Below are 26,146 nucleotides of genomic sequence, written 5' to 3'. Positions count from 1 at the left end.
ATACTGGCCCCATATAACGCTTCATACTGAATACTGGCCCCCATATAAGGCCCCATACGGAATACTGGCCCCCATATAAGGCCCCATAAGGAATACTGGCCCCCATATAAGGCCCCATACGGAATACTGGCCTCCATATAAGGTTCCATGCGGAATACTGACCCCCATATAAGGCTCCATACGGAATACTGGCCCCCATATAAGGCTCCATACAGAATACTGGCCCCCATATAAGGCTCCATACGGAATACTGGCCCCCATATAAGGCTCCATAAGGAATACTGGCCCCCATATAAGGCTCCATACGGAATACTGGCCCCCATATAAGGCTCCATACGGAATACTGGCCCCCATATAAGGCTCCATACGGAATACTGGCCCCCATATAAGGCTCCATACGGAATACTGGCCCCCATATAAGGCTCCATACGGAATACTGGCCCCCATATAAGGCCCCATACGGAATACTGGCCCCCATATAAGGCCCCATACGGAATACTGGCCCCCATATAAGGCCCCATACGGAATACTGGCCCCCATATAAGGCTCCATAAGGAATACTGGCCTCCATATAAGGCTCCATAAGGAATACTGGCCCCCATATAAGGCTCCATACAGAATACTGGCCCCCATATAACGCTCCATACAGGATACTGGTCCCCTTATAAAGCTCCATACAGGATACTGGCCCCCATATAACGCTCCATACAGGATACTGACCCCCTTATAAAGCTCCATACAGGATACTGGCCCCCATATAACGCTCCATACAGGATACTGGTCCCCTTATAAAACTCCATACAGGATACCAGCCCCCATATAACGCTCCATACAGGATACCGGTCCCCTTATAACGCTCCATACAGGATACTGGCCCCCATACAATGCTGCATGCAGGCTGTTACCCCCCACATAATGCCCCATACAGGCTGTCCCCCCCTTATAATGCTCCATGCAGGCTGTTACCCCCCACATAATGCCCCATACAGGCCCCCCACCTTTTAATGCTCCATGCAGGCTGTTACCCCCCACATAATGCCCCATACAGGCCCCCCTCCCTTTTAATGCTCCATGCAGGCTGTTACCCCGCACATAATGCCCCATACAGGCCCCCCCCCTTATAATGCTCCATGCAGGCTGTTCCCCCACATATAATGCCCCATACAGGCCCCCCCCCCTTATAATGCTCCATGCAGGCTGTCCCCCCCCACATAATGCCCCATACAGGCCCCCCCCCTTATAATGCTTCATGCAGGCTGTTCCCCCCCACATAATGCACTATGCAGCCCCCCCCCCTTATAATGCTCCATGCAGGCTGTCCCCCCCCCACATAATGCCCCATACAGGCCCCCCCCCCTTATAATGCTCCATGCAGGCTGTTCCCCCCCACATAATGCCCCATACAGGCCCCCCCCCCTTACAATGCTCCATGCAGGCTGTTCCCCCCCACATAATGCACTATGCAGGCTGTTCCCCACCTTATAATGCCCCATGCAGGATGTCCCCCCCTTCTCTTTATAATGCCCCATGCAGGATGCCCCCCCCCCCTTCTCTTTATAATGCCCCATGCAGGATGTCACCCCCCCCCCTTCTCTTTATACTGCCCCATGCCTCCATACATTTAAAAAAAAAAAAATCAAATACTCACCTCTCTCCTCCTCACCTGCTGCCCGCTGCTCGGGTCCGAACTCCAGCGTTGTCTGCGTCTTCCCGCTCTGCGCTCCCTGTGACGGCTCAGGGGAGGGCGCGGTGTAAAGACGTCACCGCGCCCTCTGACCTGAGACGTCACAGGGAGCGCAGAGCAGGAAGACAGCTGATCTGCGGAGGCACGGGGAGAGGTAAGTATCCGGCTGCCGGGGCCCTGAGCAAGCGGCGGAGAAGGGCGGGCGCTGACACCGCTCTCCTCCGCCCATAGCCCAGCGGGGTGCGTGACCGCCAGTGGGCCCCTCTGCCTGCTCAGGGCCCCGGCATTTGCCCGGGTGCGCCGGGTGCTGACGCCGGCCCTGCCAGCCTGGCCCTAACCCAGCTATGATTAAAAACAATATGCAAAAACTTAAAGTTTATTATGATGTTAGCTGGTTTTGTTTTTTAAGCTTTTTTTTGCAGAGGATACTTTTTAAAAATTGGGACAGCTCAACCAATATGTCTTTCTCCTCCCACAAAATTACAAGTGAGAAGAGGAGCAGGAAGCTGTTAGAAAGCACAGTGCAGCCTTTGTCATATAAATAGCTGCCTATGTAGAGCAAAGCAATAGAGATGAGTTTGTCATTGACTGCTGTGCTCTGCATAGGCAGCATGCAAGATGACAAAGCTTACTTTATCATAATGAGACCTTCATCTTCTTGGTCATTGTCTAAGCTCTTCTTTACTGTGGCACTCTGCCACCCTAACTGACCAAGGTGGCCTGGCCGGCACACACTGCACAATTGTCCTGCTCTAAGAAGAAGAGGCACTGGGTGTGGGGACAGGGGTGGATTAAGAGTAGCAAGGGCCCCCGGCAGTTTAGAAGGCGTGCCCCCCCTCCCCCACACACACACCTGATGTATCACATGTCACATGATCCCCTGTGATAGATCATGTGATAGTTCACGTGAAATTAATTTGGCACAATATTAATATATTAATTATAATATTTTTTTTTAGGCTGTGTGTCCATTATGCGTTTTTTAAGCGTTTCCACAGCGGCAATTCCGCTGCAGAAACGCTTAAAAAACGCTTGGTAGAAGGTCTGCCATGTCCCCCAATGATAATCCGGATGTGCTGTGCACATGCTGCGGAAATTTCGGCTGCGGATTATCATTGCGGAAAAATCCGCAGCACTACCAATTATTTTGCGGAAGCGTGGCGTTTTCGCCGCCATTGACTTGCACTGAATCGCTTAATATCCGCATCACCGCATCTGTACATGATTCCATGCATTTCAATGTGCGGATGGTACCCAGGTGTGGAGGAGAGGAAACTCTCCTCCGGAACCGGGTACCATAAAACCTGTGAAAAAAAGAATAAAATAAAAAATAAATATTAGACTTACCTTCCGATGGCCCCCGGTGTCTTTATCCGATGCGTCCTGGCTTGCTGGCAGTTCGCGGTAGACTAAAGGACCTGCCGTGACGTCATTTAGTCATGTGACGGGTCACGCGACCGCTGACGTCGGCAGGCCATCAGAAGGTAAGTATATATTTATTTTTTACCAATCTTTTACGGTCACACTACATAAATCCATGCCGGTTGCATGGATTTATATAGTGTGACCAAGTTGTCAAGTACTTTTCCAAGTGATGCTAAAATCGCTTGGAAAGCGCTTGTCAACCCGCATGCGGAAATGCATGTGAAGAACGCTTCACATCCGCATGTCCCTGGCAGGAAAACGCATGTGCAATCCGCATGTACAATCCGCATGTACAATCCGACATGCGTTTTTTCTGCCAGGGAGATGCAGAAACGCTCAGGAAAAATCCGGAGCATTTCTGCATCGTGGGCACATAGCCTTACATTAATTGTATGGCTCAATATTGAGCACACGTAGCCATCTACACACAGCAGGAGGCCGCACGACACCATCTATACACAGCGGGAGGCCGCACGTAGCCATCTATACACAGCGGGAGGCCGCACGTAGCCATCTATACACAGCGAGAGGCCGCACGTAGCCATCTATACACAGCAGGAGGCTGCATGTAGCCATCTATACACAGCGGGAGGCCGCACGTAGCCATCTATACACAGCGGGAGGCCGCACATAGCCATCTATACACAGCGGGAGGCCGCACGGTGCCATCTATACACAGCAGGAGGCCGCATGTAGCCATCTATACACAGCAGGAGGGTGCACGTAGCCATTTATACACAGCAGGAGGCCGCACATAGCCATCTATACACAGCAGGGGGCCGCACGCAGTCAGGCACACACACACAAACATATACAGACATATACATACACGGATAAACACATTTGAAACACAAAAATACATATAAACAGACATCACACAATGATATCTGCCTTCACACATACACTCACACACTTTTTCTCTCACACACACACTCACTCAATCACCATCCCCGAGCTCCCGTCGTCCAGCTCCTCTCCGGTGGTAAGTAGCAATGCAGCGCGCACTGCGTGACGTCACACTAGCAGACACTGCCGCGCACAGGGCTGTGACTCCTAGCTGTGACGCAGCTGGGCCAGCACACAGGGAAGTTAACAGGTGCAGTGCTGGCCCGGCCGAAGAAGATGCAGCGGCGGTGCGCCGCTGCTGGGGGAGCGGTCCGGTATGTGCCGCGGCGCCGCACATATTGTAATGAAGGCAATCTGGCCATGGACCTGGAGCCCCGGGCGGTGGCCCAGATTGCCCTCATTATAATCCGCCTATGTGTGGGGATCAAGCTTTTACTTACCAGAAAGTTTCCTTCTTGGAACTACCTCCTCTGGGGCTCCACCACCATCATGCTATGTACGATTCAAGCCAAAAGGGTTTGGTAGCTGTGGGTCCTGAAGCTCAACATAAAGTGCTGTCACCCCTTCTGATGTGGATAGTAACTGTACTTTGCAGGTTATGTCAACACCTATTTTTCTTTCTTAATGTGGACATATTAGGTAATGTGCAGTATCTAATATTACATCAGCGACCTATTTGCAGTAATATCATCACATGCACTGGTACTTTACCAATGCAGCACGAATGTCTCAAAGGAAAGTACTTTCTCCAAGACATCGCCATGCCATAGCTTTGATCTGATTATTTGCTTTGGTGTTTTAAAGTGAACCTGAAAGGAGATGTGTGCTGCTTAAAGCATGGACAGCTTGAATTAGATAGCGGCTGCGCTATTACAGCCATGTTTGTTTAGTTGCAAAACAGACATGATTAGTCGGCTGTCAGTCAGTGCCAGGGACACGGTTACAGACGCTGCTTTCTATGCACTGAGTGGTGACTGAAGCCGCGCCGGCACCACCCTTATGACTGAAAGACCGAGCCGGGGGTAATAAAAATTAATTTCCTCCTGGCAGCAGGATCTCAGTGTGGCAGCTGCACGGCGTCAGAACACTATTAACCTGCGGATTAACCCTATATCTGCAGGTTAATAGCGTTTTTTTTACATGACAGGTTCCCTTTAAAAAGGCTATGATAACACTTATAAAAAGAGGGTAGTACTCAAATAAAAGGGACTAGTAAAGATAGTCAGTTGGATAATAATATCACATGAAAAACACCTACAAAAATCCAGCACATGACCGGAAATAAGGAATTTCTAAAAATTGTACTGGTTTTTAGATATGAGTTAGACAAGACTAAATAATGAAAACAAAGACATGACAAACAAGAAATAGTTAAACAATAATGGATGTTGAGGAGAACAATGTAAGGATGGCAGCAAAGTATAAGATGGTTGTATGAAGATGTGTCACACAATATGACTGACACTGATTATAGTTGAACACATCCAATTTTGTAATATGGAGAGAAACCAATTAAGTAAACAAACAATAAAGAACATAGTTTATTAAATACATGATGTAATAGAAAAACAACAATAGAATGCATAGTGCACACCATGTGTATTCCCACATTAGACCACAGCTCCACTATCAGTATTTGGTCAGTATCCGGTCAGTATTTTTTCTCAGGAGTGGGAGCCAAAACCAGGAGTGGAACAGTCAGAGGAAAAGTATAATAGAAACAAGTCATCAATTCTACATTTATCACCCACTCCTGGTTTTGGCTCCCACTCCTGGGGAAAAATACTGACCGAATACTGATAGTGGGACTGTGGGCTTAGTCACAAGATATGCCACAAATGTCTGATAGGTGCGAGTTTCAGCAAGTGATAGTTGCATCCACCTCCAAAATGGGGGTCGCCCAACCACTGTCCCACCTGGTGAGACAAGCATGCTTGGCTGTTTCTGTAATCTCTATAGAAATGGATAGAGACCCTTAGAGACCACCTCTTCTTTATTTCTCTGCCTGAATGTGGAGACTGCCTCATCTGGCAGGACAGGAATCAGGGGACCCTCGCTCTGTGTAGGACCCAGACATTTATGGCATATCCTGTTTAATGTATGAATACCACTTTAAAATTGAATGTAAAGCGTCCTCTTAGGGGCAATGGATAGAAGAGAAATGTATCATGTACAGTAAGTCTATGGCTTTGTGGCTGCTACTTCCCATTGCAGTGAGGGTCTTATCTCCCCTTAACCCTTTCTGCATTGGATGAAATTGTGCCCTCATGCATGATAGAAGAGAAAAACAAGTTTTTATTTGATCAGTAGAACAGAATATCTTAGTTATTACACTCCCACCATAAGACTTTAAAAAATAGACACAAAAATCCCTAATTGCCTTTTATATGAAAATATAAGCATCTGTTTGTAAGTAACGAGTAAGTATTCAACAAATGCCGCGAAAATGTGAGAGTGACACGCGGCTGATAAATGAGAATATATGGCTTCTCGCAGTCTGGTATGAAGCTGTATATTTACATGACAGCTGGAGAGTCGGTGACAGAAGCATTGTCTGGAGAACATTAATATGCATGCAAGTGGATCACTGTCATCTCTTGGCAAAATCCCGCATGTGATAAACACACAGACTGTAGTATGGAAGACATTTTCTTCTTCATCATATTTTTCTAAAATATAATCTAAGAAAGCATGTGAAAAACATACTTTGCCTCTACTTTTCTGCTTACCCACAAGAGTGCCTGTCTACAGGAAAGGAATCCAGAGATAAAACGTGAACACCCTCTTGTCTTCCTCAGTTTGGATTTCCCATCGGCCAGATGGGATGTACTATAGGGAGGCTCCCCATCTTCTGCAGAACATGTGCTGTGGCTGATGTTCTTCTCTGCCCCTAATCATGTGTATATCGATGCTATCACTTGGCATAAATTTGAATTATTGTTTGCAATGTAGCCAGTTTATTGCCTACACCCTGCCCCATCATGTCCTCTCACTTGGCATGAGTGACACCTACAGGAGCGGACAGAGACAGTAGAGGGCCCCTGTGCAAGGACAATATTTGGGCCCTTTGCAGTCCAATAGCTCATCATAATGTCCAATTCCACCTGTGATAGAGGTAGACGTGGACCCCCTTACCTTTGGGCCCATGTGCAGCTGGACATGTTGCACTAATGATATGTCTGCCCTTGGACACCTACATTTTGTTTGTTTTCCCTTTGGGGAATGAAAGTATTCACAGACCATTAGTCTGGATTTTATGCCTTTGGTTCTTTTGTCCATAAAATACATCCTCAAAAGCCATGACTAAATCTACAAATAGGAAGCATTCTATAGTTTAAAAGGAGTTGTAATCTCTTACCTTAAAGGAGTCTGTCACTAGTCTTTTGCTACCCCCATCTGAGAGCAGCGTGATGTAGGGGCGGAGACCCTGTTTCCAGCAATGTGTCACTTACTTTACTGCTTGCTGCAGTTTTATTAAAATCTGTTTTATCTGCAGCAGATTTACCAGTTCCCTGACTGCTGAGCTCTTTATAACCCTGTCCACACCACTGATTGGCAGCTTTCTGCTTATGCACAGTGTACACAGAAATCAGACAGTCACTGGTGGGGGCATGGTTGGGCTACCTGGCAACTAGTCAAGTAGTCCTCTAGTGATACTCTCCTGTTTAAAAAACTATGATTTTATGACAATTACACTAATCAGACCAGTAAGAGACACATTGCTGGAATCAGGAATTCTGTCCCTACATTATGACAGGTTCATTTTAAGCTCTCGACTTAATGTTTGAATATTGAAACTGCTATTGAAGTGAATAGGAGATGAGCTGCAATACCTGAGAATGAACACTATACAGTGAACGAAGCTGTGCTGTTTGGACACTTTCACTGTTTACATCTCTCCATCGATGGAGTTGAAAACAGCTGATCAGTGGGCGTGCTGGGTTTTGACCTCCACCGATAAGATATTGATGACCTCTCCTAAGGATAGGCTATCAATATCATAAGCATAGAAAACCTCTTTAGTGCAGGCAACAGAAAGTTAAACAAAAATGCCTAAAGAAAAAAAAACTTTAAGTATTTGAGGTGTTGTATGACAGAATAAGATGTTCATGCAGTTCTGGGTGTTTAATGACCTTTCAGATCTCCTAAGTTAAAAGCTATAAACACATTTCAGCACTTTATTATTGCTTTTAATGTACTTTTACAAATACTAGAGATTACAATTTTCTATAATTTGCCTTGTAGAGCATGCACGTAAAACACCACAGTGCAGACTGCTTTACCTTGTTCTGCTATTATTCGATCAAATAAACTCTCTACAGCTACTTTCTGACCTCTTGTGAATATACTCTCAAATCTAAAAAAAAAAAACAATAAAATAAATGTGCAATAAGCAGAAATTGAGCTTAGATAAGCTTCAAGAAAGATCAGAAAGGGACTACCGACAGTTCATTTGACCCAATCTTGAAAAAATGAAATAGAGCAGTCAGCATTGTAGTGTATTACATGCAAGCTCTATAAACCAAATAGATTTTTTTTTAGATAACAGTTATAAATATCATAATGTCTTTTATTTATACCTGCAATAATAAAATAAACTGTTGAGAGATGTAGATAGCTGTTAAAGAGGTCTATCACCACAACAAATTCCCTGGAACTCTTCATTGTCCTCAATCTACTCAACACTGCACGAAACTTTCAGAGCAAATTTCAGTAACTGGGAACTGTGAATATGATTTGATTACATCCATTCTCTCTAGCACATATTTGTTTTTACTTTGCAGTGATGCTGGACAGAATCGTAACATTTAGGACACATTGACTTTACACATTAATTGATGCTTTTCTAGAGCAATCCACAATATGGAATACTAACCAGCAGAACACTGTTGCTCCCCTGTAGTTCAGACATAGCTGAATGTAGATCCATCAAATTGACATGAGGAAATTCTGGCACCCCACTGTTTATAAGGAAGCATTTGAAGCCTGCAACACCTGCATGTAGCATCGGGATCAACTCCATCTTCAACAGAAAGAGGTAGTTAGAAAAACATCTATCATCTTACCATGAAAAAGAGTAATAATCTGCAATACTCTTTCAAAGGCAAAATGACCTTATAATTATAGTATTGTTCTGTTAGTTTACCTGTAATGCTATAATAATCAAATTCACAAACCAATGATCTTGTGTAACATCCTGATTTGTCTGATACATGAGAACAGCGCCTCTCAGTGGACAATGACGCCCTACATGAACCCTATAAACAGTAATAGCTCACACAAATTGCTGGGGAAGTCACAGACTTTTATCTGGGGTTTCAAGCATATCGGTGCTCACAATGAAGACATCAAATTCACCTCCCATGAAGTTATTTAGGAATTTACTTTGATCAAAGGGAATCTGTAAGTAGGATCAATCCTTCTAAACTGTCTATATGGGAAAGCAGGTCATAGGAAGCTGAATACAATAATACATTGATATCTGCGATCTGAGGTCTTATTCCAGAGAAATACACGTTTTCTTATATGTAAATAAGCTGTTCAGATCTCTGGGTAGGACACTGATCTGCCTGAGAATCTGCACCCAGAGTTAATATAAATGAAAGAGAGAGTTACCAGTGTGAGACATGTAATAACTGAAGGTCTGTTCTCCTGATCTCACTGCAGAGCTGTCTGTGATTATATCTGACACATCTGCAGGTTCCTCTCAGCTTCAGCTTCCATCTCACAGGCAGACAGGGCTGCAATACAGCAGAGCTGTGAGAGCTGCAGCTGCTAATGTGTTTGTAAGGACACAGAGTTCAGTTCTACTCTTCTGTGTTAGTTACATGTCTCACACTGGTAACTACCACTTTCATTTAAAATAATCTCTGTAGGCAGATTCTGAGGCAGATTAGTGTCCGGCCCATAGATCTAAACAGCTCATTTACATATAAGGAAAACATGGATTCAGAGTTCTGTTTTGCAGATACTGAGCTCCAAATTCCCTACTATTGCAATAATAATGTCAATTTTTTCCCCGCAGCCATCACTGGTTAACCTTTATACTAAATCCATATACAAATTGGGATTAAGGACAAAAGAATAAAAAAAGAGATGTGACCTCTGTGAATCTAAAATAAAATAATGATTACAGAATTTTGGGCTTTGAAAAAGAAAAAATTGATATCCAGGGATGAATATTCTTACTACGCTTGGTGCCACTTTTATGTTATTACATTGTGAAAGTTATAGTCCAACATATTAGTGGATACTTGAACATATTGGGGTAGATTTACTAATCTGTTTTAATATTTAAAGTGAACTTGACAGTTAATACATGCTGCACAAACCGAGCATGGATCAGACACTGGCTGTATCATTTCAGCAAGATATGTTTTACTCTCAAACATTGCAGCACATGTATACGTAGAGAGAGAACTGTCACTCAGGTGGAACAGGGTGGGGAGAAGCCACCAGGGACCGGCTTCTTGATCTGTCCGGCTTTTAAATGTACGCAGCAGTGTTTCCAGGAAAAACATAACTGTCTGAAATGATACAGCCAATGTCTGATACACGCTGTCCATGGCTCAGGCAGTGTAGCGCCGGCGTCCCTGCACACTGCCCATCATCTTCTCCCCCGTCCTCTTCCTGCTGCTTCCTCCTGGGGTCGCAGATCCCCGGGCACTGCGCTTAGGGCGCATGCACTCCCGGTCTCTTAAAGAGACAGTGTGTGCCATCCAGAAGTGCCCCGAGCCAGACACTTATTATTTAAGACACCTCCACATGTTGGGAGGTGTAAGGTGAAGTGTGGGAGGTGAGCAATGTGTTCATTATGCATTGTATACACTCTTGCTAGTTCTCAGGTCCCCTGTACCTGCAGGTGCCTTGCTTGTCCCTGCCAGTACCTGTTTTCCAGTACCTGCTGTGTTCCTGTATTCCAGTCATGTCTGCCAGCACCTGCCTGCCTGTATACCAGCTGTACCTGCCTGCACCTGCTGTGCCTGCCTGTATACTGGCCGTACCTGCTGTGCCTGCCTGTATACCAGCGGTACCTGCCTGCACCTGACATGTTGCCAGCATTTGCTGTTCCAGCTCCCTGCCCCTTTGGGGTCAGCTGCCGTGTGTCCCAAAGTCCATCCTGGAGTAGCATCTGGTGTCCATCTGGAGTCAAGCCTAATCCCACCATCAGGAGCTCTAGCAAAGAGTCAGGTGTTCGCCTAGTTACGCCCCTCCAGGTTCTCCTTGGCACAGTGGTTCCACTACCACGGACGTTACAGGCAGCATGTATCAGCTGTCAGGCTCCTTTTAAACAGAGTAAACTAAATGTACCAAATTTATCACCAGGGCTCCTGCTGTACAAGAAATTTGCTTCATCTTTAGACACCTGTTGTTTTTTTTTATACCGCCTATTGCTTTGCATGTTTTGTGCCAAAATGTTGAGTTGACGCCATGTTGGTGAATATTGTCACATTTAGACAGTGCCCTTCTCCACTATGCCACTCTGGTTTTGTGATAACCCATGCCCACTTGTTGAGTAAGGCACAAACAAGTGTCTAAAACACGTTACCCAATTTTGGTTGCAAATTGGGACGAAATTCTGACACATTTATTTAAGTACGTATAGTAAATCAAGCCCATTGTGACTAAAGTGTGGCGAAGCACAAAAAAGAAAAATCCCCATAAATATATTAATTTTACAACATGTTGTTATTCTTACCTGATTATTAGGAATCACTCCTCCCCAAAATGCCACATCCACATAGCATTGTCCTCGAGCCGCCGCAAGTTTTGTATGGAAATTGCTCACCGTTGTAGTAGGAGGGAGACTGTTCCTGCCAACACAAAATATACAGTATGTTATATCTATGGTGCTGTATGAATCCCAATCCCGATCCCAACAATCTCTTCTGTCATCCTAGATGTACTCGCATACTCTCCAAGTGGCTAAGACTTGGCTCTTTATGGTAACTGCAGCCAGCTTCTGGGCTTTGGTAGCCATTATCTGACTGACTTTTAATTATTTTAAAGTCATCTTCATTGAGTTCCCTAAATTTTCTGTTCTCATGAATGTGAACCCAGGACCTATCCTTAGGAGAGGTCATTAATGTCTGATCGGTGGGGGTGTGAAATTCGGCATCCGATCAGCTGTTATCGGTGTAGACGGCGGAGAGAACAGCACATCCACAGCTATGGCTGGATACTGTACATCCACCCCTTATTGATTTGAATAGGGGGAGGATGTACAGTACCTGACCATGGTAACTATACCAATGATGGAGCTATGCTATGCTATGCTGTTCTAGCCAACATCACGAACAGCCAATTGGCGGGGGTGCCTAGGGTTGCACCCCAACTGCTCAGACATTGATTACCTATCCCAAAGAAAGCCCATCAATGCTAAAGTCCTGGACAACCCATTTAATTGATTTGTTTTACTCGCTTTTATAATGCCAACATATTTCACAGCACTATACAGACATAATCATCGTTGTCCCCATTGGGGCTCACAATCTAAGTTTCCTATCTGTATGTCTTTAGAGTGTGGGAGGAAACTGGAGAAAACCCACACAAACACAGGGGAGAACATACAAAGTCCTTACTGATGTTTCCTTCGTGGGATTTGAACACAGGACCCCAGAGCTGCAAAGCAACAGTGCTAACCACTGAGCCACCGAGCATTCGAGTGAATTGGGTATGCTGTAGTTTCCTACACATGTAAAGATGTCCTGCTCTCATCTTAGAAGTGGAACTCTGCATTGTGCTGTTCCTCTTAATTCCTAAATTTATGAATAAAGTGACAATTGGGTGTTCCCAGTTTGTGATGTATGGCTGCACAGTCTGATGCTCCCCCCACACCCAGGTGCCAAATCTGAAGTCCATGGGGCCAAATGCAAAATCTTCAACAGCCCTCAACTATCACAGGTTTTTAATAGCCCAAATGGGCCCATAGTCTCCAGGGCTTGAGCTTGGGTGCAACTGCAACCTCTGCATTTACTGTAGTTACACCGTTGCCCACACCCATATTGAAAGGTCCAAACTTCTGACAGTCTTCCTTTAAATAGAGTACCTTATTATTATTTTATGATGAGATAATAGGAAATATGATCTGTGTATTACTGGACCTTTAAATAACGTTTAGGCTGAAGGAGCTATTGTTTGATGCAGTACATGTGGATTTTCCGTCGCCTCTGAAGAGGTTTTCGTCCGGTTACATCATCTGTAGATATAGACCTTTGTCACAGCGTTTGTTAATACAGGCTTTTCTGTAGACTGATTATCATACAATGAAGCCCGAGGTATAAATAAAACTGCCCACAGACAACAGTCCTCATCATACTAATCTCTGCCTCCAGATCTACCAGCACTCAGACAAATGACTGTGAGCGGGGAAATAGCAGTATTATCAATGTATTCTAGACTTCTGCACTGGGTAATGGAGGTGAGGCTGAACGTAGGCTTGTGATGGCGGAAATTGGCAGGTTTCTTCTAGGCGTATTATCTAATATTAATATAGTTTTTACACATTAGGCCCAGTTCAGCATATGTTGGGAGGAAAGCTGCAATAAATGACACTGTGTCTGTGCCCATATACAGTAATTATATCCTTATTGAAACCCCCTAGTGTTCTCACTAGCAATACCTCTTTTATGGCCATTGTAAAGTATGATACTCCTAAAAATGACTTCTCCTCCCTGATCCACCATTCTGTTCAACGATATCCGTGACCTGGGGATGTGGATGCCTCTGAATTGTGATGAGGGGTGGGGAGGAGAGGGTCCGGCCCACCCCCGACCTACAGGCCCCATAACTGCCATGTGGGCTGCCGCTATGGATGCTAACAAAAAAAGTATAGAATTTATGCCTCTGTGTAGAACAGCGTATTCTGGAACAGTTTGTTTCATACAGGAATAAAAATAAAAAATCTGCAAAAACAGGGCAAAATTACAGTTTTTGGGGGGCATAACCTTGTGAATGGGACCCCTCAACTATATCTGGCATATGTACCAAGAGAATAAAAGTATCTGTGATTCGAAAAATACATTTTCACAGTTACCTAAGGGAAGACAAGTACAGTAGATACATACTGTAAGTCTATAACCTCATTTACATGTCTGTTTTTATTCCCATATGCCACAAAAATTGGCCACTTTTCAGCAGTGCGCTGGATCTGATTTTCAGTCATCTTTGGTGGGTATCTGTTGTCACCATCCGTGTCATCCTGAACCATTTTTTTTCATATAAAAAAAAATCTGATGGAGATTTCTAAAGCTTAGTGTAAAAAAGCAACAGCACTAGGCTGCATCAGTGTGCTGTCTATTTTCTAGTGGACTCTCTCACTTTTAGGGTGAGATTGATCCACAAGTTGTATCAAAATCCCACAATTTTTTTGCGGCCAGATGGTCTGATGGCAATGTGAAATCACTCAAATACTATAATGGCCATGTTTTCTATCCGCAAAATAAAACACTTTTTTTTGTAGAACACGTACATGAGACTCTGTGACTATGTAAATGGGGTCTAATTTGTTCACAATCTAGCTGGACCTATGACGTGTGTGCAAATTATGTATGTTTTGCAAGACTATCCATTTAAAAAAAAAAATCATTGCTAGTGCAAACAATTTCTTTTCTGTTTGCTTGCTGTGACACATATGAAGCCACCACTAGGGGGCGCTTACTGCATACATATTAATACAGCTCCACGCAGATCAGTACTAGCTACAAAAAAATCAAAATGCAGTTAGCTCCTCCTAGTGGTGGAGACAGAATGATACTTCATTAAATTTGAAACCTTTTCTATATAAATTAATAATATTAGCATAGTATTTTGGACCTGGAATTGGAATGGTGGAAATAAAGTTTATTCCAGATCGAGTATACTTGGTGGAGCTGTTCAGGTTTTGCCATTTTTAACTTTTGTGTGTGCTATTCTGTACGTCACCGCTCTAAATATTTGGGAGGAAATGATGCAATAAATATGGGTCATATTTCCAGCAGGGTTTTGATCAAAAGTGGGTTATTTTAAGAGGAGAAATAAGCTGCTGCCATACCCCTACATTTAGTTCGCTCTGAGCTGTGAGAAATATTAGATCTATATGTTCCCATTCACTGACATCAAGCAAAGATCTAGAAAATGGCAAGATGAAGGACTTGCCACAGTAGGACGTAGCAGTCACCATGATCAGTCACATGACTGTGACTGACCGAAAAATAGTGTGTGTCAACCTGTCCTGTTCTTAGCACGTTTGTAGTTTTCTTACAGTGGCATATCCACAATGGTTGTAATGCCTCCTGCGGCTGCTGACAGTGTGGCGGTCCTGTAACCCTCCCAGGCGGTGCGCCCTGGCTCATTAACGTGAACGTGTGGATCTATGATGCCCGCCATGACAACAAGTTCTCCAACGTCCAGGAGCTGTTAAGGAAAAAGGAGAAGGTTATACGGATCATTCATATCAAGGTTTAGTGTATCTTCAGGCCAACCAACTCACTAACTATTTTGTTCAAAATTCATGATATTGTTACAAAGATCGTCATTACAAAGAGCCATTATACTGTACAATGAAATCACATAGTTTGACTTATTTCACATTGGTCTCCCAGAAACCCAGAGGACACCCCCGGTAGGTCCATGTACTCAGGCATGGTTACATGGGGATTTTTAAGTTGTGCTATGTTCACACAGAGTTTTTTTAAGAGTTTTTGGAGCAGGTCTGCATCAAAATCCTCCTAAAAAACTTGGAAATCTACCCCTATTCATTTCCATTGGAAATCCACTTTGCAGTACATATTACGAGGCTTGAGTTGTTTTTTTTCCCTATTTCAGGTTTTGAAAAAACGGTTGATGAAAAAAAGCAAAGTGGAATCTGATGAAATCTGCTCCAAACTAGACCCTTCCCAGATGAAAGGCTGCACATGAACCTTCAGGAAAAAAACTCTTCTAAAACTGCTTCAGTAAATGCTTTAAGACCATGTGCACATAGCAACATTTAGATGGCGGTGCAGCCACTGAGTTTTTCCAGGCAAAGCTACAACACCGGTCGTTTTCCTGAAGTATCTTCACCTGAAGTTTTGCTGTCGTTCTTGCAGCGGCTCCTCCACTGGCATCTTTTATTCTATACTGTGAAGCAGGAGTAGACAGACCATTGGTGTAACCTGTGGAAAAAAATGCACTTGGAATTGTGCATTATGAGGAGCTATTGGACTGCAATTAGCCCATATATTGTTCTTGAACAGAGATCCTCTTCTGTCTGTGTCCGCTCCTGCTGTGAAATATACAGAGCGGGCACTTTCCCAGCAAAAGCCGCCTGAAGATAGAGCAGGTTACTTCTATTACTCAAATCATGGTTTCCAAACCCTGAAGGGGTTAGAAGAAAAGACATAAGACAGAATATCTTCACAGCAATGATGTTTTGATATTGCTATGTTTTGGGTTCATTTTCTGGAGCACTTTTGCAATGGATTCCGGGCGGCCAAAGAAAAGTAAAACTCCCCAAAAAGCATTTCATCAAGTGACTTCTGCTTGAAAAACTCATTCACCTCAAAAAGAAAACTCTGTATGAACATAGCTGATATGCACTTTTTTCCCACCACTTTTTTTTCCCCACCAGCTGTTCTTTCAAAACCTCTTCAGGAAAAATAATGCCCCAAAACACTCATTGTATGAAGTGCTAAGTGGATTTCCCATAGAAATGAATAAAATTAGTTTTCCAACTGTTTTTGAGGAGGATTTTAGGTCTGATTGTCTCCAAAAAAACTGTCACAAATATTTACCATAAGATAACCCTATTCAGAACTAAATATGGAGCCAACTGCTTGTCTTTAGGGATCATTCATAATCGGGCTGGGGTCACATGACCGTATTCTCTCTCATCTGAGAAAATCAGTCTGATTATGCTAATCACACTCTGATCAGATGTGGAGAAGATGGAAGAAAACCATTTCTCCATCTTCTCCATTGTATCAGCCCGTGGAAATTAGACTGCACTCGGATGTCATCCAAGTGTAGCCCAATGTTTTTGACAAGCTTTTTTTTAACAATTAGTAGTTCATCGGGTGTTTGCCGGCCTGTTCATATGGGCCTTTTCCCCCAAAATTCAACTGCGAAATCATTGGTCCACCTAAATGCTGGCAGTAAAAAATGCTTCTAAGACATAGTCCTCCTGGGTATTACCTGTGATTCAGGTGACCGTAGCTTTCCCCAAGGTAGAATATTACTAATCTTGCCATCAGTGATGATGATGTCAGCAGCAGATATGGCGTTACCAATTACCACTCTTTTACTCCTTATGATGTTCAGCTTTGACCCTAATGTCGTATTCATATTTCCTATGGCAAAGCAATTACAGATTGATTAATACCATAAATTTGATTTCCCCGGCTTACTTAAAGCATTGCATTTAATCTGCTAATGTAAATGTAGCGCTTACAGGACCTGCACATAACCCAACTATTGGCAGTCACTTCAGTCTTTACAGTTTTAATGTTGTGCGCTCACAATGAGTTTTTGACATTGTGTATTTTCAAATATGCAGCTTCTTACAGTTCCAGCAAAGTGGATGGGATTTATGGAAATCTCCTGCCCGCTGTGCTTCATGTTTACTCAGCGTAATCTGACCTGCGGTGCATGTTTCATATCCACAACATGTCAACTTGTTTTGTGGGTACGCTGAATTTTATGTGTAGATTTTCCCCATAGACTTGCAATAGATGCGAAAATCCACAGAAAAAAAACCACACGTGTTTCTAGTGAGTTTCTGCAGCAGAAACAGATCAAAAACGCATGTAATCAGCACCTAAGTATATCAAGAAAGTTTTGTCAAAGACAAACATCAAGAAGTATCGAAAACAAAGCAGCTTTATTTAAAGCATGACACACCAACAAGAGACAAAAAACGCAGTGCGATAAAAAGGCCTGTTAAAAAAACAAGTTATCAAATTTATATAAATAGTGGAGAAAATCTATTTCTACTACATTTCTACACCTATTATGTAAATTCAATTACTTGCATTTTTTTTACATGCATTTTATCGCATTTTTTATACTTTTGGTCTCTTTTTGGTATGTCATATTTTAAATAAAGTTGAATGTTTATGATACTTCCTGGTTTTTGGTTTGGACAAAATGTCTTATTGATACAGTCATATGCGGATTACATGTGCTTTCAAAGGGAATCTGTCACCCCCCTGGAACTTATCTGACCTCTAATATAGGCATACAGGTAGGGGTGGATTAAGAGTAGCAAGGGCCCCTGGCAGTTTAGAAGGCGCGGGCCCCCCCCACACACCACACCTGATGTATCACATGTCACATGATCCCCTGTGATAGATCATGTGATAGTTCACGTGAAATTAATTTGGCACAATATTAATTATAATAATTTTTATTAGGCTGTGTGCCCACTATGCGTTTAAGTGTTTCCGCAGCGGCAATTCCGCTGCAGAAACGCTTAAAAAATGCTTGGTAGAAGGTCTGCAATGTTCCCCAATGATAATCCGCATGTGCTGTGCACATGCTGCAGAAATTTCCGCTGCGGATTATCATTGCGGAAAAATCCACAGCACTACCAATTATTTTGCGGAAGCGCGGCATTTTCGCCGCCATTGACTTGCATTGGAACGCATGGAATCCTCATCACTGCATCTGTAGATGCGGAATCCAAGCGTTTCAATGTGCGGATGGTACCCGGGTGTGGAGGACAGGAGACTCTCATCCGGACCCGGGTACCATAGTACCTGTAAAAAAAGAATAAAATAAAAAATAAATATTATACTTACCTTCTGATGGCCCCCGGTGTCTTTATCCGATGCGTCCTGGCTTGCCGGCAGCTCGCGATGGTCTGAAAAGGACCTGCCGTGACGTCATTTAGTCATGTGATGGGTCACGTGACTGCTGACGTCGGCAGGCTATCAGAAGGTAATTATATATTTATTTTTTATTTTTTACCATTCTTTTACAGTCACACTATATAAAACCATGCTGGTTGCATGGATTTATATAGTGTGACCAAGTTGTCAAGCACTTTCCAAGTGATGCTAAAATCGCTTGGAAAGTGCTTGTCAACCCGCATGCGGAAATGCTTCACATCCGCTTGTCCCTTGCAGGAAAAACGCATGTACAATCCGCATGTACAATCGGCATGCGTTTTTTTCTGCCAGGGAGATGCAGAAACGCTCAAAAAAAATCCGGAGCATTTCTGCATCGTGGGCACATAGCCTTACATTAATTGTATGACTCAATATTGAGCACACGTAGCCATCTATACACGGCGGGAGGCTGCACGGCGCCATCTATACACAGCGGGAGGAAGCACGTAGCCATCTATACACAGCGGGAGGCCGCACGTAGCCATCTATACATGGCGGGAGGCCGCACGGCACCATCTGTACACAGCGGGAGGCCGCACGGTGCCATTAATACACAGCAGGAGGCTGCACGTAGCCATCTATACACAGCGGGAGGCCACACGTAGCCATCTATACACGGCGGGAGGCCGCACGGCACCATCTGTACACAGCGGGAGGCCGCACGGTGCCATTAATACACAGCAGGAGGCTGCACGTAGCCATCTATACACAGTGGGAGGCCGCACGTAGCCATCTATACACAGCAGGAGGCCGCACGTAGCCATCCATACACAGCGGGAGGCCGCACGTAGCCATTTATACACAGCTGGAGGCTGCACGTTGCCATCTATACACAGCGGGAGGCCGCACAGTGCCATCTATACACAGCAGGAGGCCGCACGGTGCCATCTATACACAGTGGGAGGCCGCACGTAGCCATCTATACACAGCAGGAGGCCGCACGGTGCCATCTATACACAGAGGGAGGCCACATGTAGGCATCTATACACAGCAGGAGGCCACACGGCGCCATCTATACACAGCAGGAGGCTGCACGGCACCCCCCCCAGAGACAGCGGCAGGCCGCATGCAGTCACGCACACATAAACATATACAGACATATACATACACGCATAAACACATTTGAAACACAAAAATACATATAAACAGACATCACACAATGATATCTGCCTGCACACTCACACACTCTCACACACTCACCATCCCCCGGCTCGGCTCCAGTCCTCCTGCTCTTCTCCGGTGCAGCAGTGCAGGCCGGGCGCGCACTGCGTGACGTCACAGCTAGGAGACAGGGACGGGTCTCCTAGCAGTGACGCGGCCGGGTCAGCACACAGGGAAGTTAACAGCTGCAGTGCTGACCCGGCCGAAGAAGTAGCGGCAGTGCGCCGCTGCTGGGGGAGCGGTCCGGGGGCCCCCCCGCCACTGTCTGCCGGTATGTGCCGCGGCGCCGCACATATAATGAGGGCAATCTGGCCATAGACACCCTGGAGCCCCGGGCCCCCTGGAGGCTCGGGGCCCCGGCCGGTAGCCCAGATTGACCTCATTATAATCCGCCTATGCATACAGGTGATAGAAATGTAAATCTATACCTACCTGTATGCCCCCTCCCCTGCATGTCACAATGCCCTGTCATGTGCAGTTGCAGTAGCCAAATCCAGGCACTGTAACATGCAGGGAAGGGGGGAAACATTGAAATTCACACAGGAGGCGGGATTTCTTCCCAGCCCCGGGACTGGAACACATCAGAAACTTATAGGAATAAAAAGACATTTCACAGCAAAAAGACCTCTAATATGAGGCATACAGGTAGGCATATGTGATGGGTAGGTACTGTACAGATACTTCAAAGCATCTAACAATTCAAGGGGTTAACAGGGTGCATCTAGGGTCAGGCCTGCCCCAGTGACTGGGTAGAGTCAATGCTGATCTGGAGAGTAACCTGAAGGATGCAGATCTCTTCACCAGGCTGATGAGGGTCTTGAATTTCTCTGACTGCGACTGCCTGCTAGTTGCTAGGAGTATCTACAGTGGTGGCTAAAACTATTGGCACCCCTGCAATTCTGTCAGATAATACTCAGTTTCTTCCTGAAAATGATTGCAATCACAAATTCTTTGGTATTATTATCTTCATTTAATTTGCTTGCAAGGAAAAAACACAAAAGAGAATGAAGCAAAAATCAAATCATTGATCATTTCACACAAAACTCCAAAAATGGGCCAGACAAAAGTATTGGTACCCTCAGCCTAATACTTGGTTGCATAACCTTTAGCCAAAATAACTGCGAACAACCGCTTCCGGTAACCATCAATGAGTTTCTTACAATGCTCTGCTGGAATTGTAGACCATTCTTCTTTGGCAAACTGCTCCAGGTCCCTGATATTTGAAGGGTGCCTTCTCCAAACTGCCATTTTGAGATCTCTCCACAGGTGTTCTATGGGATTCAGGTCTGGACTCATTGCTGGCCACCTTAGAAGTGTCCAGTGCTTTCTCTCAAACCATTTTATAGTGCTTTTGGAAGTGTGTTTTGGGTCATTGCCCTGCTGGAAGACCCATGACCTCTGAGGGAGACCCAGCTTTCTCACACTGGGCCCTACATTATGCTGCAAAATTTGTTGGTAGTCTTCAGACTTCATAATGCCATGCACGCGGTCAAGCAGTCCAGTGCCAGAGGCAGCAAAGCAACCCCAAAACATCAGGGAACCTCCGCCATGTTTGACTGTAGGGACCGTGTTCTTTTCTTTGAATGCCTCTTTTTTTTTCCTGTACACTCTATGTTGATGCTTTTTCCCAAAAAGCTCTACTTTTGTCTCATCTGACCAGAGAACATTCTTCCAAAACGTTTTAGGCTTTCTCAGGTAAGTTTTGGCAAACTCCAGCCTGGCTTTTTTATGTCTCGGGGTAAGAAGTGGGGTCTTCCTGGGTATCCTACTATACAGTCCCTTTTCATTCAGACGCTGACGGATAGTACGGGTTGACACTGTTGTATCCTCGGACTGCAGGGCAGCTTGAACTTGTTTGGATGTTAGTCGAGGTTCTTTATCCACCATCCGCACAATCTTGCGTTGAAATCTCTTGTCAATTTTTCTTTTACGTCCACATCTAGGGAGGTTAGCCACACTGCCATGGGCTTTAAACTTCTTGATGACACTGCGCATGGAAGACACAGGAACATTCAGGTCTTTGGAGATGGACTTGTAGCCTTGAGATTGCTCATGCTTCCTCACAATTTGGTTTCTCAAGTCCTCAGACAGTTCTTTGGTCTTCTTTGTTTTCTCCATGCTCAATGTGGTACACACAAGGACACAGGACAGAGGTTGAGTCAACTTTAATCCATGTTAACTGGCTGCAAGTGTGATTTAGTTATTGCCAACACCTGTTAGGTGCCACAAGTAAGTTACAGGTGCTGTTAATTACACGAATTAGAGAAGCATCACATGATTTTTCAAACAGTGCCAATACTTTAGTCCACCCCCTTTTTAGGTTTGGTGTGGAATTATATCCAATTTGGCTTTAGGACAAACCTTTTTGTGTTTTTTCATTGAAGACAAATTAAATGAAGATAATAATACCAAAGAATTTGTGATTGCAATCATTTTCAGGAAGAAACGGAGTATTATCTGACAGAATTGCAGGGGTGCCAATACTTTTGGCCACCACTGTACACCCGAAAGAAGTTGAGTCAGGAGATAACTGTTTTTAAGCAGAGGAAAAGGATTGAACACCATGTCTGAGGACTGGACTCATCCTTCAGTTCTACCCACCACCACCCCCCACTACAAAGAAGGTAAAGTGTGGCACTGTGGACAGGGACTGCTGGTGGGTGCACTGAGATGTGTTGCTAAAGAGACTGTTGTCATTTTATGGAAAGTCTGTTGCTTCAAAGAACTGATGTTATGTGCTAGACGTGCATTTGCATTAAAGACTGGCGTTGAACTGTTTCTTAACACTCTGTCAGTGTCTGTGCCAGGAAGTGGATGCATCTTGTGACTGTGGGGGTGTGACACCCCAGGGGTCTGGTTGCCACAGTGATAGAGATATTACGTCTGAGAGCAGGTGGGAGGTCTCTTGGTCAGGAATCCTATGCATGCCACACCTCCTGCCCAGTCCTGGGAGGGGAAGGACTTCCCCTATATAAACCTAGGGCTGAGGCAGGGTTAGTGAGTAGAGAAGAAGTAGAGACAGAGAAAGAAGCAAATATAGGAACAGAACATCAGGAGCTCTGTGGGAGCAGTGTTACAAGGAGTCAGGGGCTGGCAGCTGCAGAGCTCGCCCTGACTGAGAAGATTTCTTACCGGACCCGGAGTCCGAGGCTGTGGGGACTAACTCCAACCCAGCAGCAGAATCCGTCAGGCAGGGGATTCCAGGTCCTCTGGCCAAGAAACCCGAAGGCACGGTCACACGCATGGGACCAGCACCGCCGTCGTGGAGCGGAAGCTACTAGAAGGCCCCGAGTCACCGGCCATACGGGTGAGCACCACACGGTACACTCAGGGACGTGGGCTACTTATACCCGCCTCTAGCAAGGTAGCCAGAAGAGTACAGTTAGTTTGGGAGGCCTACAACTCTGCCTGGCCAGGGGAGATCCCATCTGCTCAAGGACTGACCAGGCCCCAATCGCTAGCCAGTACTCCGGGAGGGTCTATCTTTGTCACCAGTAAAGACCCTGAACTACACCGTACCGTCTCCGAGTGGTTCCTGCTACCCCCATCATCCACGTCGGCTGCCCTGAGGCCATACCCCTCCCGTTGGGGGTTATACTATCACGCTGCACAATCCTACCACCGGCCTCAGTGGTCTGCCCTGCAGCAGCAGCTCCTTAGCTGTACTCAACGGGTGGCGTAGTCGTCCAACATCTACCGCTGATACATCGCCGCTCAGTTTGACTCCCTGGGCACGGACCGGGTCACCGCCATGAGACTACAACCCTCAACAGATCCGGCTCCGGGTAAGCTCCCGCGTGCGCAACGCAGCGCGACACAGGCCCAGGGGCGCGTCAACGTTTGGCGTAGTCGGCAGGATTTCGTGCCCGCAACCACCGGGTACTGCGTGCCTGAAAGAGACTGTTCAAACTTACCTGTGGTGAAGATACCCGCCATCCGGCGCCATTTTCAGCCTTCTTCCCGCCTTCCGTGGAGTTTTCCCGCCGTTGGACGCCATCTTGAAGACGTCGCGCGGGAAGAAGAGGGGCGTGGACTCCAAAAGTGCGCGAGAACTGAAGCCCCGCCTCACGTCCGGACGTCGCGTAAGGTCCTGGAAGGAGCCCAGCAGACGCCGACGTCACAGGAGCGCGACAGAAGGTCCTCAACCCTGACGATCTACTGCGGAGCCGCGGCCTATGGAAGAGGATCATCGCAAGGTAGGCCACGGTCCACTAGGGGGGAGGAGGATGTCGGATACGGAGGAGAGCTTCACTGCCTCAACCCCCGCCAGCGCCATCGCTGCTGCAGTCATGCCTTTCACCATGCCCTATATCCCGGGAGCGGCCTGGCTACCCCAGTACTCAGGGGAATCGCATACCCTGCATGACTTTAGAGAAAAGCTGGATAGCCTCTTCCAGGTGTACCCCCTTACAGAAGAGCAAAAAGTGAGCATCCTGGTGGCCCAATTAACCGGGGCAGCCCAAAGGGAGGTAAAGTCCTGGCCACCTGGGGGGAGGACTGTCGCAGGGATACTGGCCCGGCTGAGGGACACCTTTGATACTCGCACCTCAGCCGAGATCAAGCTTAGATTCTACGGGTGCAAACAGCGGGCACATGAGAGTATAAGGGACTATGCATTAAACCTACAAGAAGCCCTGAGAGCCATTAAGCAGACCGACCCTGACGGCGTGGGAGACGAGGACAGGCTGTTGACTGAACAATTTATAGAGGGTTTATATTGCAATGCCCACCGAACCCAGGTGCGGGCAATGGCCTTACAGGACCCTCATCTGGGATTTGCACAGTTCAAGGACAGAGCCATCCGGGTGCTCCGAGAACCGGCACCAGGTGGCGTTGTGACCCACAGACGCCCCACTACTACTTACCACCAGGAGGCGGCGCCCTTGTCGGCAGGGCCTGTGGGAGCTGATGCGCAGGCTTTGAGCAACGTCCCGGCTCCAGACCTGCACCATCAGGTCCAAGAGCTAGCTAAAAGCGTTGCTGCGCTAATCCGAACTGTGCAGTCTTTACAGGTTTCTACTCCAGGGAAGATCCAGCTGGCATCCGGACCGGAGGACACCCCGTGGCGTCGACCAAGGAGGACCCCACCGGCCAGAGGAAGACCCAGCGACCGATACAACGAGGACGGACGACCCATCTGCCGCCGCTGTAATCAACCCGGACATATGGCAAGGTACTGTCCTTTAAACTGGCACAACCCAGGGTAGAGGGCCAACCCCTAGGAAAAAGATCATCAGGCCCATCGAACTGGCGCGACAAATATGTGGGAGGACGTCTAGTCTTGCCTGTGGTACTGGATGGCATTCCTATGAGTGCCCTACTGGACACCGGGTCACAGGTCACCACCATCCCGTACGTGCTCTTCAAGCAGTACTGGAATGTCTCGGATATTACCCGCTACCCTGACGACGACTTGAGTATCATCGCCAGCAATGGTCAGCCCGTGCCACAGATCGGATTTAAAGAGGTGACCATTAAAATTGGTAGAGTTGAACTGGCAGCACAGGGACTGGTCATTGTAGACATTGACAAACATGAGAGTCACCCAAAGATAACTCTAGGAACCAATGTAATTGAAAATTGTCTTGCAGAGGTGATTTTCCTTTTACAGCAGGTTGCCAAGAACGCCAGCTCCGGCGAGCAGCGAGTGCTCCAAAAAGAGATCCGGGCACTGATGCGACGGCAACAGGTGGAACTCTCCGGCGGTGAGATTGGTAGCGTGAGAATGTGTGACCCTTTCCCTATTGCCATGCCCCCAAAAAGTGAAATGATGATTTGGTGCCGGGCAGCTATTGGTCTGAGAGGTAGAGATTACCAGGCAATGGTGGAACCAGTTTACTCAGACAGTAGGCCCACCATCTTGACAGCACGGGGGGGTGGTTAATGTACGCCATGGGAGGGTGCCCGTTCGCATAATCAATATCGGGAAGAGGGAAGTGTACCTGCCCCGGTATGCCACGCTAGCCAAATTATATACCATTAACCAAAATGCTATACAATCTGTGGAACCCTTGCCTCCATCTCACCCGGAGGAAGGTAACGGCTCTAAGAAAACAATGGAGGACTGGTGTCAGCAACTACATTTGGGTACTGACTCCACTCCCTCACACCAGAAACAGGGAGTCTATCGGGTGGTTCAAGAGTACGAGAGAGTGTTTAGTAAACACCCGTTAGACTTCGGGCG

General features: G+C 46.0%; 1 protein-coding gene across 8 annotated transcripts in view; it reads right to left on the bottom strand.

Annotated features, from left to right (window-relative positions):
• LOC141259066 (allantoinase, mitochondrial-like) overlaps positions 1–26,146 on the bottom strand; it is a 202,745-nt gene that overhangs the window by 14,877 nt on the left and 161,722 nt on the right. For all 8 annotated transcript variants that reach the window (XM_073674520.1, XM_073674522.1, XM_073674521.1 and 5 more), the window contains 4 exons: positions 17,108–17,262; positions 15,198–15,349; positions 11,655–11,769; positions 8,832–8,978 (listed from right to left, as the gene is read on the bottom strand). In XM_073674520.1, coding sequence (XP_073530621.1) covers positions 8,832–8,978; positions 11,655–11,769; positions 15,198–15,349; positions 17,108–17,257 — 564 coding nt within the window. In that variant the 5' untranslated portion in view covers positions 17,258–17,262. The remainder of the gene's footprint in view (positions 1–8,831; positions 8,979–11,654; positions 11,770–15,197; positions 15,350–17,107; positions 17,263–26,146) is intronic.

The sequence above is a fragment of the Phyllobates terribilis genome, unplaced genomic scaffold (genome assembly GCF_046119375.1).
Source record: "Phyllobates terribilis strain yellow unplaced genomic scaffold, ASM4611937v1 Scaffold_3__8_contigs__length_932513732, whole genome shotgun sequence".
Taxonomy (NCBI): domain Eukaryota; kingdom Metazoa; phylum Chordata; class Amphibia; order Anura; family Dendrobatidae; genus Phyllobates; species Phyllobates terribilis.
This window is presented reverse-complemented; position numbering and strand designations above follow the sequence as displayed.